We start from the raw sequence: 18,998 nt of genomic DNA, 5'->3' as shown, positions 1-18,998 counted from the left end.
GGGTAGGGAAAAAACAATACCAACATGTCTAGATCTGCATCTCCTGTGCCGCCTCTGGTGAAATCTGGCTATTGATGGAATAGAAAGAATGCAGGTGGGGACTGGGGTCCCTTTTTGGCACCATCTTCCCCACCATAACCTGTTCGGCTGGGATTTTACCATAATAATGAGTTTATGTAAAAGCTGAAGGTCGTGGGGTAAGGGAGAGTGGACAGAGTAATGCCTGAAGAGCAGTGCATTGTTTCCTCTTTCTAGTATTACAGAAAATATTTTCTCCTCTGCAACATCCTCCTATGGGAAAATGCAAGCACAACACTGAATAGGAATTGCTTTAGTGGGTGATCTGGCTGGAAATGTGTCTGCCACTTTGTCCAGGTTCTGCATGGGTGGCACAGGTCTTCCACACAGCCCCCCAGGACGTGCCAAAGTTTGGACAGGAACCACATCCATTTTTGTAGAGAGCAAAGCAAAAATAAAATACAATGTCTGGGTATTTTTCCCATTGCTCCTAGAAACATAGACTGTGGACAAAACCTAAAAGGTCTTACACAGACAGAGCTCTCAGTAAATGGTATAGGGGATTTGCTTTAGTAAAGACTTCAGAATATGCGTTCTCTTTGTTGTGTAACGATTCTGCTAAAAACAAAGGCATTTACAATGTTTTAGAACTGATGTGGTAGTACTTGTCACCAATAAAGAACTTTTTCTTCAAAATACATAAATTAAACGTTTCAGATTGATGTGAATGATTAATAACAATCATGTAACCTGTAAAATTCTTTTTACACAATAATAATCTCCTGCCAATTTACTCCAGGTCCTCAATTAAGATTTTTAATAGCTCTAGATCCTTTGACAAAGTTAGGCTCGGTATTTATGTTTATTTAGTAATAGTGCAGACGGGTCATTTTTTATGCAAGACATCAGCAGAGACCTTTGCATGCCTCTCCCATCACTGCATTTTGCAGAACAGCTTTACTTAGAGCCTTAGCCTGTGATTCATTTCACATCCCCATTCCCCAATGAGATCATTTGGTGTATGTTTGATTTACCAGCAGCTAAACAGGCATTGTGTCTTTTAGTATCTCAGGCATGTCTGTATAGATTAGAATTGTAACCTACAGTTGCAACTTGTACAGTGAACAGTTTTAGATTTCGGAATACCGAGTGCACGATATAATTGATCATACATAGCATGTCGGCCTGCTTGTCTCTTTTGGGACGTAAAGGGCAATCATTGGAGTCTGGATCTGGGGGAAAGGGGAGGAGGTCAGATGTTAAAAATGAAATTGTAGCAGTTCTGCTGCCAAGGCAAAGCCAGGCAATGCAGTAAAACCAAGCTTGCGCAGAATTTTCTCCCTGTATATTAGTGCAATATGAATAATATACGTTACCTTTCTAAGCAGGAAAAATGTAGCACCTTTCTCTCCTAGCCCAAGCTCTAGTCCAAAGCTAGAGAAAAACACGAGCAGGACAGCACTCGTGAGCAGGACAGTTAATGGCTTCATTGCGATCTGGACCTCGTGTTGCCCCATAGGTTGCTCACAGGGCCTGTCTCTCCCAAAGAAAAAGCTACTTTCTACCTAAATGTTTCAGGTGAAACTGGACTGCCCTTCCTGCTCTTCCCACCCATAAAATAAGATACCAGCAGAAGAGGGGGCTCAATGTTTAGCTTTGCAAGGGAGGGAAAGCATGCCTGTTCCCAGTGCAAGCAGAAGGAGCAAAGCGGGGGCATTAATGATGTGTGGAGACAGGCTGGTTCAGTTCTTCTGTGATTTTTCCGGATGCGTGAGTTTGAGTCTCACCTGGTCTGTTGCCCTGCCGCTTCTCTTGTGCTGAGAAGAGTGCACAGTGTCATTTAAACTGGTGATTCAGAGGCAGCCGGGTATGATGCTAAAAACCTCTCTCTGTGGTGTAGAAATTGTCATGGCTGATGGGTCAGGGTGACCTTTTATCTTGACTTTGTTCACCACCTTTTAAAATGCAGCAAAGGTTTCTACATTGATTCATGGAAGATACTGTAAGCCTAAAACACAAACCTCACCATCTGATATATGCAACATAAGAAAAGTCAAAGCTCAGAATGTTTTGGAATTCACCAAAACCATGGCAAAACTATATATGTTGGGTTTCTATGTGTTAATGTTTCTATCTCTCTTGTTCTAGGAAAGGCCCATAAACATAAGCACTTGCTTTTGTCACAGTGAAATCAATGAAAGGCGTATCTTTGGTTAATTATCTGCAACATTGGGCGCCATTGTCGTAAGGCTTCTACAGAAGAGGAGGATCTTCTGAAATGACTAGCTAATTCTGTTAAGTTTCCATTTCGAATAACATTTTTCTTTAGTGCAGAGATTTACATTTTTCTTAAAAATTGCATTTTGCCTTCGGTGCTGGAACCTACTTGGCTTTCCAGGGAAGGCAAACAGTGCGCTGTACATAGACTCACAGGGGTCAAATGTTAGCTCTTAGTGTGATATCATCTCCTGCACATTTTTATGTTATTGCAGTTCATAACACTGCGCCAGAAAATGGAAAACAGTAAAAGCCTCTTTATTTATAAGGTTATTACAGGTATCCTCCAGTGTATCTCATGTGTATACATCCTGTCAAAATATTTCAGGATTTTGACAACAGTGCTTGAATTTGTTTCAAGTGACATGACATGGCTTTTAACTGTATTTTTTTGCAGTTTTAGTATTTTTAAGAATAGCTAATAAAAGTGTTACTAAAAAAATAGATAATCCCTTGGTAAACAAAAAGGTTTAAAAAAGCATCAGTTGAGTTTTGCAGTTAAATAACCTGTACAGGAAATTATGTCTAGAAGTCTGTGGAAGGCATAACAGACCTAATTAATGCCCACACTGTTTCTCCAGAGAAACAGATTTTGTGGAATGTAAATACGCTGCATAGAAAAATTTCTTGTGCTTATTTTATAGTTTGCCCTTATTTTTTCCTTGTACAGCTGTAGTGTATGGTATTTTACAATGTGACGTGTATCTGTCTTCAGAATTGCAAGTTGTATTATCATTTCTGAAATGTGAACAACAATTATATTTTTCCAGGTTTTTTTAACTGCTGATGTCAATTATGATCCAAGGGGTGTTTTCATGTCCGAGGAGTGTGAATGTGTGTGTGCACGTGCACACATTCATGTTCTGAAATAGGTGGCTATTTCATTGTAGCATTCATTATGTGTGTATGTAAGTGTAGGTATTATCAGGATCATTCTTTTCAGCTTTTATTCTAAAAGCTGAACCAGAGGCTGAAAACACTGACACATCTGGAATTTCAGAGCACATCCAGGGACTGACAATTAATGGTACTCAACCAACCCTGCACCTCGTCACTGATGGATGATTAGAGTTTAGCTAATGAGAAGGTGTTCAGAGAAGAGTCAGGGATTTTCTATTCGCTTGTCGGTTTGGTTGGGGATCTCTGTGGGTTTAAACCCGAGTAGATACACACAAAGTGGTCCAGAAGAATCTGTGTAAATGGTCAGACTATTCTCTGCTGTCACTAGTTTTGTGTTTACATGTTAAGCTCTGCAGGTTAGGGATCGTTGCTTTATATGTTTATAAAGCCGTATTGCTATCTATGTTTCTAAAGTATCTAAAATAAAGTGGCCTTGCCTCCCAGTACCACTGAATGGCAAATGGTGATTAGCAGAAGGGAACCGTTTTGTTCTGTGCCTGGCAATGCTCACCCATACTAGCAGGTCAGCTTAATGGGTGCTGTTTGCTGAGACACTTCTGTTGGAGCCAGATTCTTCTTGCAGGTATCCAGTAAAAGGACAAGAAGCAATGGGCACAAACTGGAACATGGGAAACTCTGTCCAAATATAAGAAAAAGCCACAAGGGAGATTGAACATTGGACCAGGTTCTCTGGAGAGGTTGTTAGTCTCTATTCTTTGGAGATATTCAAACCCCGACTGGATATGGTCTTGGGTAGCCTCCTCTAGTTCACCCTTTTCTGAGCTGAGAGGTTGGACAAGACAATCTCTAGAGGTGCCTTGCAACCTCAGCAAGTCTGTGGTTCTGTGATTTGCTTGACTGGGACCTAACTGAATATGCCTGTGCTTCCTGAACAGAGCAGGCTGGGGAATACCACTGTTTGTCTGCAGGCAAAGGCATAGCTAGTGGTTTGTCAGTGTGCTTGGCGTGCTCAGCATCAGCAAAGGATGTGTGGAGACAGGCTGGTTCAGTTCTTCTGTGATTTTTCCGGATGCGTGAGTTTGAGTCTCACCTGGTCTGTTGCCCTGCCGCTTCTCTTGTGCTGAGAAGAGTGCACAGTGTCATTTAAACTGGTGATTCAGAGGCAGCCGGGTATGATGCTAAAAACCTCTCTCTGTGGTGTAGAAATTGTCATGGCTGATGGGTCAGGGTGACCTTTTATCTTGACTTTGTTCACCACCTTTTAAAATGCAGCAAAGGTTTCTACATTGATTCATGGAAGATACTGTAAGCCTAAAACACAAACCTCACCATCTGATATATGCAACATAAGAAAAGTCAAAGCTCAGAATGTTTTGGAATTCACCAAAACCATGGCAAAACTATATATGTTGGGTTTCTATGTGTTAATGTTTCTATCTCTCTTGTTCTAGGAAAGGCCCATAAACATAAGCACTTGCTTTTGTCACAGTGAAATCAATGAAAGGCGTATCTTTGGTTAATTATCTGCAACATTGGGCGCCATTGTCGTAAGGCTTCTACAGAAGAGGAGGATCTTCTGAAATGACTAGCTAATTCTGTTAAGTTTCCATTTCGAATAACATTTTTCTTTAGTGCAGAGATTTACATTTTTCTTAAAAATTGCATTTTGCCTTCGGTGCTGGAACCTACTTGGCTTTCCAGGGAAGGCAAACAGTGCGCTGTACATAGACTCACAGGGGTCAAATGTTAGCTCTTAGTGTGATATCATCTCCTGCACATTTTTATGTTATTGCAGTTCATAACACTGCGCCAGAAAATGGAAAACAGTAAAAGCCTCTTTATTTATAAGGTTATTACAGGTATCCTCCAGTGTATCTCATGTGTATACATCCTGTCAAAATATTTCAGGATTTTGACAACAGTGCTTGAATTTGTTTCAAGTGACATGACATGGCTTTTAACTGTATTTTTTTGCAGTTTTAGTATTTTTAAGAATAGCTAATAAAAGTGTTACTAAAAAAATAGATAATCCCTTGGTAAACAAAAAGGTTTAAAAAAGCATCAGTTGAGTTTTGCAGTTAAATAACCTGTACAGGAAATTATGTCTAGAAGTCTGTGGAAGGCATAACAGACCTAATTAATGCCCACACTGTTTCTCCAGAGAAACAGATTTTGTGGAATGTAAATATGCTGCATAGAAAAATTTCTTGTGCTTATTTTATAGTTTGCCCTTATTTTTTCCTTGTACAGCTGTAGTGTATGGTATTTTACAATGTGACGTGTATCTGTCTTCAGAATTGCAAGTTGTATTATCATTTCTGAAATGTGAACAACAATTATATTTTTCCAGGTTTTTTTAACTGCTGATGTCAATTATGATCCAAGGGGTGTTTTCATGTCCGAGGAGTGTGAATGTGTGTGTGCACGTGCACACATTCATGTTCTGAAATAGGTGGCTATTTCATTGTAGCATTCATTATGTGTGTATGTAAGTGTAGGTATTATCAGGATCATTCTTTTCAGCTTTTATTCTAAAAGCTGAACCAGAGGCTGAAAACACTGACACATCTGGAATTTCAGAGCACATCCAGGGACTGACAATTAATGGTACTCAACCAACCCTGCACCTCGTCACTGATGGATGATTAGAGTTTAGCTAATGAGAAGGTGTTCAGAGAAGAGTCAGGGATTTTCTATTCGCTTGTCGGTTTGGTTGGGGATCTCTGTGGGTTTAAACCCGAGTAGATACACACAAAGTGGTCCAGAAGAATCTGTGTAAATGGTCAGACTATTCTCTGCTGTCACTAGTTTTGTGTTTACATGTTAAGCTCTGCAGGTTAGGGATCGTTGCTTTATATGTTTATAAAGCCGTATTGCTATCTATGTTTCTAAAGTATCTAAAATAAAGTGGCCTTGCCTCCCAGTACCGCTGAATGGCAAATGGTGATTAGCAGAAGGGAACCGTTTTGTTCTGTGCCTGGCAATGCTCACCCATACTAGCAGGTCAGCTTAATGGGTGCTGTTTGCTGAGACACTTCTGTTGGAGCCAGATTCTTCTTGCAGGTATCCAGTAAAAGGACAAGAAGCAATGGGCACAAACTGGAACATGGGAAACTCTGTCCAAATATAAGAAAAAGCCACAAGGGAGATTGAACATTGGACCAGGTTCTCTGGAGAGGTTGTGTAGTCTCTATCTTTGGAGATATTCAAACCTCGACTGGATATGGTCTTGGGTAGCCTCCTCTAGTTCACCCTTTTCTGAGCTGAGAGGTTGGACAAGACAATCTCTAGAGGTGCCTTGCAACCTCAGCAAGTCTGTGGTTCTGTGATTTGCTTGACTGGGACCTAACTGAATATGCCTGTGCTTCCTGAACAGAGCAGGCTGGGGAATACCACTGTTTGTCTGCAGGCAAAGGCATAGCTAGTGGTTTGTCAGTGTGCTTGGCGTGCTCAGCATCAGCACCCTGGAAGGCACACTTGGGGCTGGACTTGCAGGCTTACTTCTGAACAGCCTTCGGGTCTGGTCTAAGGGCTGCCATTAGGAAAACTAGGCGTAACTAGTGTTATTGAGTCCTCTTTTTCCTGAATTGCAGTGGTGGTATCATGACACAGGATTAAGCAGCCAATTAATATCCTGAATTCTTGTAGTTCTTTTACAGTGAAGTTGCAGGAAGGATCTGATAACAATAAGTCCAAAGAGCTTGTTAATTCCATATGCTCCTCTGCCAGGATGTTGCTGATAACCAACTTATATTTCTTAGGTGTGCAGTGCAATCCAGAATCAAGATTTCACTGTTATTGATGACTACTGCACTGGACTGCGAGCTCTTCTTTACTTGAAAAGCATTGAGGAACTTGGAGACTGGAATGGACAGAGTCCTGCAACCATGCGCCATCAGAAAGGAAAACCAGTACCTAGAATTGCTGATTTGATGGGACAGGTATGTTTTTTCATTGCCATTCCTATATAATGACACTATGTCTCGGCTTTGAATGCAATTCCATAATCATTGTATGCAGTTTCTGCTACTTACCTTGGTTAACCACTGCTGCTGTCACAATTAGTCACCAAGTCTTTTTCCTTCTGTGTATTAACAAATATCTGAAGGCAGCTTAAGAAGACAAAGTTGAAATGACTTGATATGGGATAACATTTTTACTATAAGTATGATCTCTCAACTTGATTCATAACATCATGCCTTTAAAAAAAGTGTAGGATGTAAAATTACAAATACATCGGAACAAGCTCTGGAACTGCTTGTTTTAATGAAACTCAACTCGATTCAGATTGATATTAATATTGAGCCAAAAGTTTCTGAGTGTTCCAGCCAGGGTGCAAAATTCAGGAAACATGAAAATACCCTAGCACTGGGCATAAGCAGCTGAGACAGCTTGTCACAAACCAGCTGTTAGTGGAACGCTAGATCAGGTAGGAATTGCCCTTCAATCATTTTACCTGAGCATCTCATGCTCTTTCATGTATGCTGACTCCCAAATCCTCTGCAAGGCAGGGAAGTTCCAGGAGAGGAAGAGTGACACCAAATAATTTAATAGATTCTGCAAGATCATTTAAATCTAGAAAGTGTGCGGTGGGATAGGAATGTAAACTGGTCTCTCTGAAATCCTAACCTCTGGACTGTCTTTCCTCTCTGCTCGAGTAGTTCTCTGGTACAAAAGCATCTTTGGAGATTTTTGCCAGATGCAATGGGTTTGCAGCCTCCTGCTCACCCCTCCACCAGGGCCCTGGCTGATTCGTGCTGAGAAGCAGGGAGGTGTAACTGGCTTCCTACTGATGCCCCGCTGCCTACTGCTCTAAGCAAAATACCTGCACAGCAGGGAGGCTGAGCTTTTGTTTCTGGTTACTAGAGGGGATCACTTTGAAGACTGATTTCAGTTATACATCATGCCTATTGATTATCCTTCCAAAAATCTGATATAACACTGTTGAAAATGTTGTAAAAAGTAAAGAATTACAAAAGAATAGGATTTGGAGTGTCAAACGCCTCCAAATCTCTGCTTATCGTTGCTGATGACTGGAGTTGGATTTAGCAAGAGATTAGAGACTCCTATATTGTTGTTGTTCTCTGTGGAGCTCTGAAAATTATAACATTACCTTCCAGGAGAAAAGACAATCCTATTCCTAAAGCTCTGGATAATACGCTGCTTAAAAATAAAACAAGATATAAGCAGTTTCATTTTCATCTACTTATGTTAAGCAGTTAAGCCAGGCTCAAAGGGTTATATCTAAACTTCCCTCCTTTAACACCTGTAGAAACATACACAGCATTTCCAACTCATGTAACAGAGATTTGTTGTAATTCTTTTTTAAAGCTACATTCAGTGTTCTGTCTTTCTGTTACCTTTGTACTCTACTAAACAGACAACCATTGTCAAAGATATTTCTCACGTCCTTTTGAATGAGAAAAAAAAATTATAATTCTTAGTCTTTTCTGCTTGTCACTACATCAATAATTAACTTTAAAAAGGTAGCGTGAAAAGATGCTTTAAGGAAGCATTTAATAATTCAAAGGAATCTTAACTTGAAACAGGTCACATGAAAAAGAATAAAAACCAAAGCCCTATGTAATCTTCTCTGGCTAGCTCTGTTAGACATTTAAAAGGAACAAGGCATACAGAATATAACTGATTGTGTATTTGATTGCCCTTAGCACTGAATTATATCATTGGATCATTGCTACAAAATAATAACATATAAAGTTAACCAGGCTGCATCATTGGTAAGGTAGTGATGTATTTTAGGCATAAGCTCAGGATGGCTGTTAGTCCAGGAATGAACATTCAAGGGAAAAGGAAGAAAAATAATACAACACGGGTAAAAGGAAATACCATGATAAATGATCCTACTAGGGGCAATCAAATACAAAGGCTTGATATCATTAATATTTATAATATCATAATTAGCAAGACTGTGCCTAAGCAGTGTTATTAGTGTAACTAATTATGTTATCATAAACTAAGTTTGCAGTATTATAGGAATCAGTATTCTTACCTTCATAAATTATTATCAATATTGGATTTCATGTACTTGTGCCTAGTAAATTTAGTTAAGTGCTGTAGTTTCATCTACATTCAAACACAAATATCTGGCTTGCTTGGCAGCAAGTCATAACACACGCTTCTGATTCTTTTTCTAAAATAAATTTACTAAAAAGCCTGTCCTTGCTCTCTATTTGGAAAAGAGAAGATCGCCTGTTCATGTGATGCATATGTTCTCATCGATAAATGTAATGTGTAGGAATATATATGTTATAAGTGGAGTAAAATGTGAAAGCCAAAATCCTGCATTACAATTTTAAAAACTCTTAAGGAGCTCTCCAAGTTTGTTTTGGTATTACTGTGAGATGAAATGCCATTTCTTCAGTTAGACCCCATGAGAAGCTAAACAGCAAATACTGATGAACTTTTGCGTTCAAAAAGAAAAAGTGAAGATGCCTATTTTGATATGTTATATTTTTGGTGCAGTAAATGTAAAAATATAAAGGAATCATCCATTTTGTTGCAAAATTCCTATTAATTTTCATATAGAATCACAGGGCTAAAAAGTTCAGGCAATTGACAATTTCATGAGAAGGAACTGAGGGACAAGAATCATTTTCGACAGCATCAAGAACCACTTGCCTTCTGGTTGTATACAAATTTATTGGGCCTCTCCCAGTTTTGAATATATTACGGAGTTAGGACCGGTCCTATTCCCAGCTAAGTATGTTCATAACAGTATCTATTTTGATTCGCAGTGCAATATTGAATGTTAATGTCCATATTTTTATATAGCAGTGCACTTTTCTTTTGATAATTCATTTTCTGTCCTGGTTTCAGCATCAAACAGATGCTGAGTGCAGAGTGTTGCCATAGGAGAGTGACACAGTAGAGTTTTGTCATGAAATATTGTAGCATTTGATGATCAGAGTAAACGAAAAGATAAATACTTTCTTCTAAATGGTACACCTGACATCAAACTGAAGCTGTCTTGCCATGCAGTCACCAGATAAATGACAAACTGAACCGTTATCACTGTCAGTTGTTACATTTATCACAATAATTTCCTACCTAAATAGAAAGAATACTAAAACTATGGTGCTAAATAGCATAAAATAATAAGCAGTTTAATAGCAAATGTATCAACTTTTGGCTGAAAAAGAAAATCATGTTGATTAGTACCTGTTCATGCTTCTCCATTAACGAAACTAATACTTTCATATGAGAACCATCATAGCACTGGAAAATATTTTGGAAACTTGAGTGCTGTTTTTATGTTTTTCACTGTTGCAGAATGTATTTTTTGGTATATAGACCCTAAATTGATCGTCTTTGAGCCAGCTAGTAGATACTTGCTGATAGCCTTTTCAGTAGTGCTAGCTTTTTCCCTTTTGCTAACACAGCAGTTGATGCTGGAGTCAATTCTTGCCATTGTCCAAGATGTGACCTGTGGTACTACACTGCATGTAATAGCAATGAGGTTCCTGCTTAGAAATGCTAACCTCAGTTGTGGCTTCCAGTCACAGGGTGATACTGTTTTCCATAGCTCCACTGATTTTATTCATTCTTTCCTGTGGTTGTAACCTTATCCGTAACTGCTCCAAAAACAGTCCTAGCACAGATGCTGCGTCAGACTCACAAGGGTGGACAAAGCCAGTCTTCTGGGCTTCCTTCCTCATTGCTTTTCTGATGGCTTATTTAGTTGTGGCGATTTTTTCTGTGGGAGGACCTGACATTTGAAGCCTTGACACAGAGGACTGTCATTAATATCACCTCTGAATCACCTTTCCATTAAATGCATGGAATAAAACTTGTCAGCTTGTCTCAGCTATAGTCTCAGCTTGCAAATCTCGACACTGAGATGAGAGAATGGCAAGGTAATGATGACACCACACTGCTTCTCACTGACTCCCTTGAGGAAGAACTTTTGTAAAAGCGCACTTACCTCAGCATGAATTTAGGACTGAGATCAAGTGCATGATGCAATCAGGCAGACAGTTAAGATGTAGAGCATGCACTTACAAACCAAAGTTATTAGGGTGGCTGCATAAGAGAGAGGGAGAGCACAGGTGGTATCCTTATAATCCAAAATTAACAGAATTATGTTTTAAAATAATGTTCCTGAGTTTCTCAGGCAGATACATGACCAGGAGCAATAAAGATAACTGTTCTCACTAGGTATCTGGATAAGGTACAATACTCCCCAGAGGTGCAATTTATCTCCTGTGTGTAGTCACTGTCTCACCTTGTCTGTTTATTACAGGACTCTTTTATTAGTTGCTCACTGATCTTACTCCAGAGAGTTGAGGTGATTATGTCCCCAAAATGCACTGGTGTAAGCTGATGGTCAGAGAAGTGGTATAGTGTTCTTCTGTATAAACTTCCACCTAATGTCAGCTATAAAAATCATACTTAACACAGTGGCCTCTGTACATGCCAGGTAACTAAACATGAAAAACATGGCAGTGTATTCAGTTGGTAAGTGTGGGTTTATAGGAAGAGATAAACATATATGGATGTTTCATACCTTGCTTTCAGCACCAGAAGTTTTGCAAAAACTGGCGCTTGTTTGATCATGTCTAAAGGTTAAAAAATTAAAAAGAAGAAAAAGTAATAGTTTAAGCATCTTGATTCCAGAAATATCCAAAACCCAAAACAAACTGGTTTTCTTAGCGGATCCTCCTCAACTGTTAAGGTTGTCCTGTATTGAAAATGTTAAAAACATACCTGATAAAAACACATATATGGAAGGTGGTTTTCTCCAGCAGACAGGTGAGAGATAATGATCCTGAACATGCACAGTGTATGAACTTCTGTGAAAATTCTTATAACCTTAAATTTAGCAAGCTGCTGATTTTGTTCTCTGAATGCATGGAACTCCAATTTAGACTAAAATACACACTTCCTTCAAGTATCTGTGGGCACTAAAAACTGCGTCTTCTGTACACTACAAACCTACTAAATTCTCACTCGATTGCAGTAAAATCTAAATAGCCTTTTGTATGGCAGAGAAAAAAACCTTGCTATACCACGGAGATTTCATACAAAATATTAAATTAGCTCTTCTATTAAATAAATAAATAAAATGTGAACTCCCAGCAATGCAAGCACACTATTGCAATGCATGCAGCAAATTTTGGCTCCCTTCATATTCTTCAAGACCTCTGGCTACCTTCACTGAGCAGAGGTTTTCACCCTTCATTTTCTGGAAGTGCTCCTTGTTGTTGAGGAAGGAAAATTTGACTAGTATGGTAAAGAACTGTCCCCTTTTTTCCAGCACTGCATAAGGAAATGTGGTTTAGCCCCAGCTGGCAACAAAGAATCATACAGCCATTTGCTCCCTCTCCCCCGCTGACGGCGGGATATGGGGAGAATTGGTAGAAAAAGGCAAAACTCGTGGGTTGAGATAAAGGCAGTTTAACAGAACAGCAAAGGAAAGAGGAAAACAACAACAATACTGATAAAGGAATATACAAACACAACTCATGTACAGCCGCTCACTGACCGGAACCCGAAGCCCAGCCCACTCCTGAGCAGTGATTTCTGTCCCCCGGCAGCTCACCCAGCTGTACACTGAGCATGATGTCACAGGTATCGAATAGCCCTTTGGCTAGTTTGGGTCAGCCACCAGGGCTGTATCCTGTCCCAGCTCCTTGTGAAAATTAACCCCATGCCTGCCAGAACCAGGACAAGAAGACAGAACAAATGGTATTTGTGGCCATATCTAGAAATACGGACCATCACATCGTATGGTGGTATAGATGTTGCAATAAAAAAATAACATTGATGAAGAAACCCTTTTTCCCATATTGCCATCACCAGTTCTGAAGAAGAACCAGAGGGGGGGAAAATTAATTTCAGGCTGTTTGATCCTTTTTCCCATTAGCTAAGGCTTGCACCTGAAATACAGCTCTCAGCCAGGCAAAGCCTCTTAAGTGTAAGCCAGTATTGATCAAGAAACGTCTTGGTTTAGGATATTATGGGAACTGTGCATCAACACACTCAGGGACTGTTGCCATATGTGCTTGTTGGGTTGACTGAAAATAAGGCTCTGCCCTAACATATCTGAACCAGCATCTGCAGGCAGATGAGGACGTCAGTGCTTTCCTCCTGCTTCCCCCTCTCAGTCTTTCACCTTCTCCCCTGACGTGATGAAAAGTCTCCAGGTAGGAGCCTGATGGTCCCTCTGTGGAGCATCACCAGTGGTGTTTTGGGGAGCGCCAGCAGAGCACCCCATTGTGCAAGTCATGCTTACCAGGTTTGCTGCTATTGGTGAACCTCCCAGCGTTTGCAAGCCAAAAGCAATTATGAGCAATCCCTGGCCTCACCAATTTGTAGAAAAAAGGACCTCTGTAACATTATTTTTTTTCCTAACTGGTCTATTATGGAAGTTTATGTTGTGATTATCTACAGCACAGTTTCTCATGAAGACTGCAGGTTGTTACATTAAATGTATCTTCCCTAGCAGTGAAGCTGTTTGCAGTAGAAATGGATAAAACAAAAGGAACTAGGATTATTAAAGTGGATTTAAAGTAGTTTAATCTTTGTGGGTTTTATATGTACTGTATGCTAAATTTGCTTCCAGCACTGAGTTTAAAGTTTCATATTCACAGCCAGTAAATGTGGCTATTAAGAAACAATGTATTCACGTTAACTCCTTGGCTGTGGCAGTTTTAGTGCATTCACTGCTGGCAACGGACATCAAGCCAGGAAAATCCAACTCCTGATGCAAAAGGATTTAAAAAAAAAAAAAATCCAGGCACTGCCAAAAATACATAATTCTTTTTTTGTACTCTGCAGTTTGTTTTACTTAGGGAAACGGCCTGGTCATACCCTGCAGCATGCATTCATTACAGTGATCTTTGACTGGCAGATGCAGAGTAATAAGATGCATATTTTAGTGCTTATTATAATACCCTGTCCAAAAACAACTTGACAAATTTGTGATTTCGACAGTATCTCATTTTGCTGGCTGCAGTGCTCTGTGATTGCCTGGTCCACGTGGCTTGCAGATTATGCATACCACCAATACTGCTCATTAAAATGGCCACAGTTCACCAGTTTCGGTAGCTTGGAACGAACTTGGAATGAATTATTATACAACAAAGAGGCTGCTGTCATGCAGAACAAAAGACAAGCAAAAGAGAGCTTTGGCTTAATGAGGCTAAGTGAGTGTCTCCCCTGCATCACCAGCTACTTGACGGCCTTTGAGCATGGATTTTTTTCTCCACAGGCCAAAACCTTTGGTCTATTATTTTGTGTTTATGCACCTTGAGGCTAATATACATTTTAATATGCTGCACATGGAGAAAAAAATCAGCCATTAGATTAGAACATGTGCACTCCCTGTTAAGTTAATGACAGCCGAACATAGAGATAAATTTAGGTTTTCATATTTAATTATAGCACAGCGCAGTACGTTTAGCAAGGATAAATTGCACTATTATTATGCTTCATTTTTTTTGACATCTTTTCATATTAACCATGCGCACTTACCCCACTTCCTCCCCAGTGTCACACATAATGTCTCTGTGCATCATCCTTCTCTAACACCATTAATTTTTTATTCTGTACAGTTGTATATGTATTGTTGTATTTGTTACTTAGGGTTAGCTTGCTTGTTGGACAAAACCATTCAAAACAGCCCTTCTGTTAGGTGATCTACATAAGCAATAAGGACAGAAGAGACATAAAACGAACTGGCCTGCGTGGCCAGACATGCCTTCTCACATCTGCTCCCAGAGTGGGGGTTCCTGGCCCTTCTGCCCTGGATGCCTTTCAGCACGGTGCGCGCTGTCTGTGACTGCAGAGTGGTCGCCCCTTTCTCAAGCAGCTGAATTAGAAAAGCCAGAGAAATAATGCATGGAAGGTTAAATGAGTTCTACAAAATTTTGTAGTTGGATGATATTAATGAGGACAATGGTGGTGTTAATCTAAAATATCTCTATTGTGAAGAATTTAGCATTGTTTTGTCGTATAGGAACTAAAACATAGCTAATGTTGCTAGGTGGTATGTGCTGTTTGTCGGGGCTTGGCGTATGTGTTACCTCTGTCAGAGCTGTTGCTCCAAGAATAGCATCAGGAATTAGGCCAGATTTCAGCCTTACAGAAGACAATATGAAATTAAATGTAGAGGGAAGCTGGCATGCAATTCAGCCTTTGCTTGTCCTTATCAAGTTTTAATGGAAGTATTTGACAATTTCTGTGCTGCCATGAACTTGATGGTAATGTTGGACTATTCGTTACTACCTAAGAGAGCTTTTAGATTTGCGTTCAGCGCTGGGCTGAGCTATTCAGATAGCTGTGGCTTGTGAAAAATATGTTTGCATGCTTCACAAAATTAAGGAAATGCTGCTATTTTCCCAAGTGGATTAGAGCAGGTAATAACTCATAGGAAGAAGATTTTCCTCCTCCCGCTGTGTGTATAAGCAAGTAGGAGATATTATGCTACAGGCTTATTCCTAGATTATTCCTTATTGGATAGTTGTTTCATGACAGAAGACACTGTGGCTTGATGACCAGAGGGTCATGACAGGAATAATAATCACCGTATGAAAGGGTGTCTGGATCTTGGTGATAAAGCATTCCTCATTGCAATCAGTCAGCACTTGCTGGTGCAAGAATTTTCCTCAATGGCAGAGATCAGCTTTTTCATATTCATTGAGAGCAAATCAGTCTCTCTCTCTCCCTCTCCCTCTCCCCTCCTCTTTCTCCAGCCTTCGGTTCTGTACCAGTTTTACTGCCAAAGAGATTTTTCTTTGTCAGGTGAAATTCACGGAGTTTGGGGATGTTCAGGACACTGCAGAATTTGTGGGATTGGTATTAGTTGCAGAGCCTTATTTTTTGTCTCCTCACTGAGTAAAGCCCTGGTCAGTAGTGATTGATAGCTAATTGTCTACAGTTCAAGCTCTAGAAAATGTGTCGGCAATTAATTTATGTGTGCAAAACTCTTCTCCCTGATTTTGTAAGTGCAGATTTTGATGCAAATTGCGTCTGTGAAAGCAAGGTTGTGCCTTTCAAAATGTAAGCTATAATTACTAGTCTGAGAACCTGATGATGTGAAATTCTTCCTCTAGAATCTACCCCTAGTAAGAGAAGTCATTTATTAACAACATTGTGTATTTTTAAGCAGTACTTCTAACCATCTTTTTATTCATTAAGCACTGGTAAAATGCTTGATGTTATACGAGATGTAGGGTTACAGAGTTGCAGATATCCAGATGGCTTAGAAACATCTATGCAATCAGAAATGTCTCTTCTGTATCTACAGGTAGCTATTATTAGTTAAACCTACTTTTATCTATATGTCCCCACTTTGTTTTATGGTACTAGTCACAGACATACATACTGATGTGCATGTAGAGACTTGGGCTTTTAGCTTCTGAAAGAATCATTGTCCCTTTAAACTTATCACGTAAGAAAGCTGTTTACTTGGATAACAAGGTGCTCTGTAGGCCACAGTGCTCCATGCAAGGAAAGTGCAAAACAAAGTCCATCGTATTGGTGATAGGCAAGTATTCATTTTTAGCCCATTTTCCAAGAATCATATTATTCCTGTGCTAGTTTTGAGAGGAATTTTGACTACAAAATCTCTTAATTCTCTTAGGAACAGATTTGTCCCTTAAGCACAGCCCGAAGTGTAGCGACATTCACAGATGTACAAGAAACCTAGGAGGAGTGATTTATGGGGAGAGGCTAAAGAAACTATAACTGTCAAGTGTCCATATGTCCTGCCTAAATGATGCATTTAAACGTAAGAGGTGGAGACCTCAGTGGTCTACAAATATTTGAAGTTTGCAATCAATTGAGAGAGGGGGATTTTATGATGTAGAGTGAGAACCCAACCAAGACTGATGAGCTGAATTGAAAAAAAAAGGGAAGTATTCAGGAGAAGCAGGAGGAAAATTATCCTGATTGGAAGGAAAGCCTTTTTGTAGAAATTATGGAGGTTTCATGCTGGGTTGCTGAGACTAAAGTTAGGGAGGACTTTTGAAGCTCAAATGCATGACATCTAACAGAAGTACTGCTGGGAGAAATTTCCGGTTGCCAGGAGTATGTGCTGGACATGTAGACTTTTACTGTCTGATTTGCACAAGCTAGTCTACGGCCCTTTCCAGTGTTTCAGCCGCACGCTAGGGGCTATCCTTGGAAGCCATTGCATCCTAACAAATTGTTCAGATAATAACTCAATATAAGCCACTGGAGCTAACAGTATCTAGTAAGATGCAATTGAAATGTCTTTTTGCTTAAAGATTAAGATCATACTTAAGGAACGTGATTATGTCCGTTCCCACTTATTATATTTTAATTGCTATAAAAAACCCTTGAAGGTTTTTCTGTAATCTTGTGTGGTTTTGATCCAACCACGTGGATGCCTCAGCAGTCAGAGCAGTACTTCCTGAGTTTTTATGGACAAATTGATTAAAAATGTCTTTCTGTTTCATTGCCCGTTAGTCATATGCTGGCACAGGGCAACTGCCCCCAGTACCAGAACAGAGCTATTGGGCAAACCATTTCTACACGTAGGAGTTGAGAAAAGGAATTTCTGCACTTTGCTGACCTATTCATGCTGTACAGAATTCATTAAGGCCCAGGAACTGCGTTTGGGTTGTTCCAGGGAACAATTACAGCCAGACTGTAATCTGCTGCTCCGCAGCACGCTGGGGCTCTGTAATAGTTTGAAGGGGCCTGGCAAGAATTTTATTGATTTCTTGGGATCTCATTCAGGCTGATTGCACTTGGGTACTCTGATGGTTGATGTTTAAGAACACCTACCCTAGCTGTTATTAATAAGGTGGGTCTAATCCTTACATAGGTAAGACCTTGTTTGCCCTTCATTCAGCAGACAAGTTTTAATGAAATAGCTCCCTTTTATTTTTTATGCCACAGCTCTGTCTTTGATTGCCACATTTGGAACTATCCAGTGCAAGTAAGTTACTATGTAACCCATATATTGGTCAGGATATGTCATATCGTATATCTGTTCTTTCATTAATCATTTTGTCTCTTTCCTGTTTGACTGCTTGGAATAATTAATGCATTTTTTTCTATTACTATGTTGTATTTCTTCCAAGTTGCTGATTTATTTATACATAAAAGCTATAAAATACCTTGTTCTTTTATACAGTATGTCTGGATTCATGAGAAACCCAGAAGCGTATCACTGAAATAGTACATATTTTTTAGATCATTCAGACCTTGCAGTTGAGTTTAAAGTAGTTGAATTCTAGAATCTATTGACTATAATTTTATTTATTTATACTACCCATCATTACAGCATAGAGCATTATATCCTAGATGCTAATCATTACTTACTATTTTCTGAATAGTTGTGCTCCCATTTAAAATATTCAATATGTGCCAAAAGGCATCTTTCCCAATTCCAGACCAAAAGTCTAATACAAACTCTCCAGTAGTTTCTCACTGCCTTTACTGAGCCTTCTTTCAAATGCTGAGCACTCCTGACATTTTGAAATGTCCGTTTCAAAAATTTCCCTTTGTAAATTGGAAGCCAGAAGGCTCATTGTAAACCCACAAATCTCTATGAGCACAAATATATCTACGTTTTCTCTTTTACTAAAAACGTATCACAAAGCTGTAAACAACTCACATGCCATTTACATTAGCATAAATGATATTCTGAAACCTCTAAATTTACCTGTTAAAGCGGGTGCAACAAGAAACCCTTTGGTGACTGGAGCATGAGCGTGCCTTTTGTAATCAACATTTAGAAAAGAGCACCCCGAAGGAGTGAGCGTGGTCTCTCGGAGCTGCCATTCTGGGTGGTACAGAGCAGGGCTAATAAATGCCTCACGCTCCAGAACTCCCTTCTCTCTCTTCACAAC

The 18,998-nt window shown here is 39.6% G+C and overlaps 1 protein-coding gene across 1 annotated transcript in view; it reads left to right on the top strand.

Moving 5' to 3' along the window:
* The window catches only part of DPYD (dihydropyrimidine dehydrogenase), a 359,045-nt gene that overhangs the window by 298,754 nt on the left and 41,293 nt on the right, over window positions 1-18,998 (top strand). The window contains exon 20 of the mRNA XM_009884907.1: window positions 6,918-7,097. Within this exon, the coding sequence (XP_009883209.1) occupies window positions 6,918-7,097 (180 nt within the window). The remainder of the gene's footprint in view (window positions 1-6,917; window positions 7,098-18,998) is intronic.

The sequence above is a fragment of the Charadrius vociferus genome, unplaced genomic scaffold, assembly GCF_000708025.1.
Source record: "Charadrius vociferus isolate BGI_N301 unplaced genomic scaffold, ASM70802v2 scaffold163, whole genome shotgun sequence".
NCBI classification, from domain to species: domain Eukaryota; kingdom Metazoa; phylum Chordata; class Aves; order Charadriiformes; family Charadriidae; genus Charadrius; species Charadrius vociferus.
The sequence above is the reverse complement of the archived record's forward strand: the minus strand, read 5'-3'. Positions and strand labels throughout refer to the sequence as shown.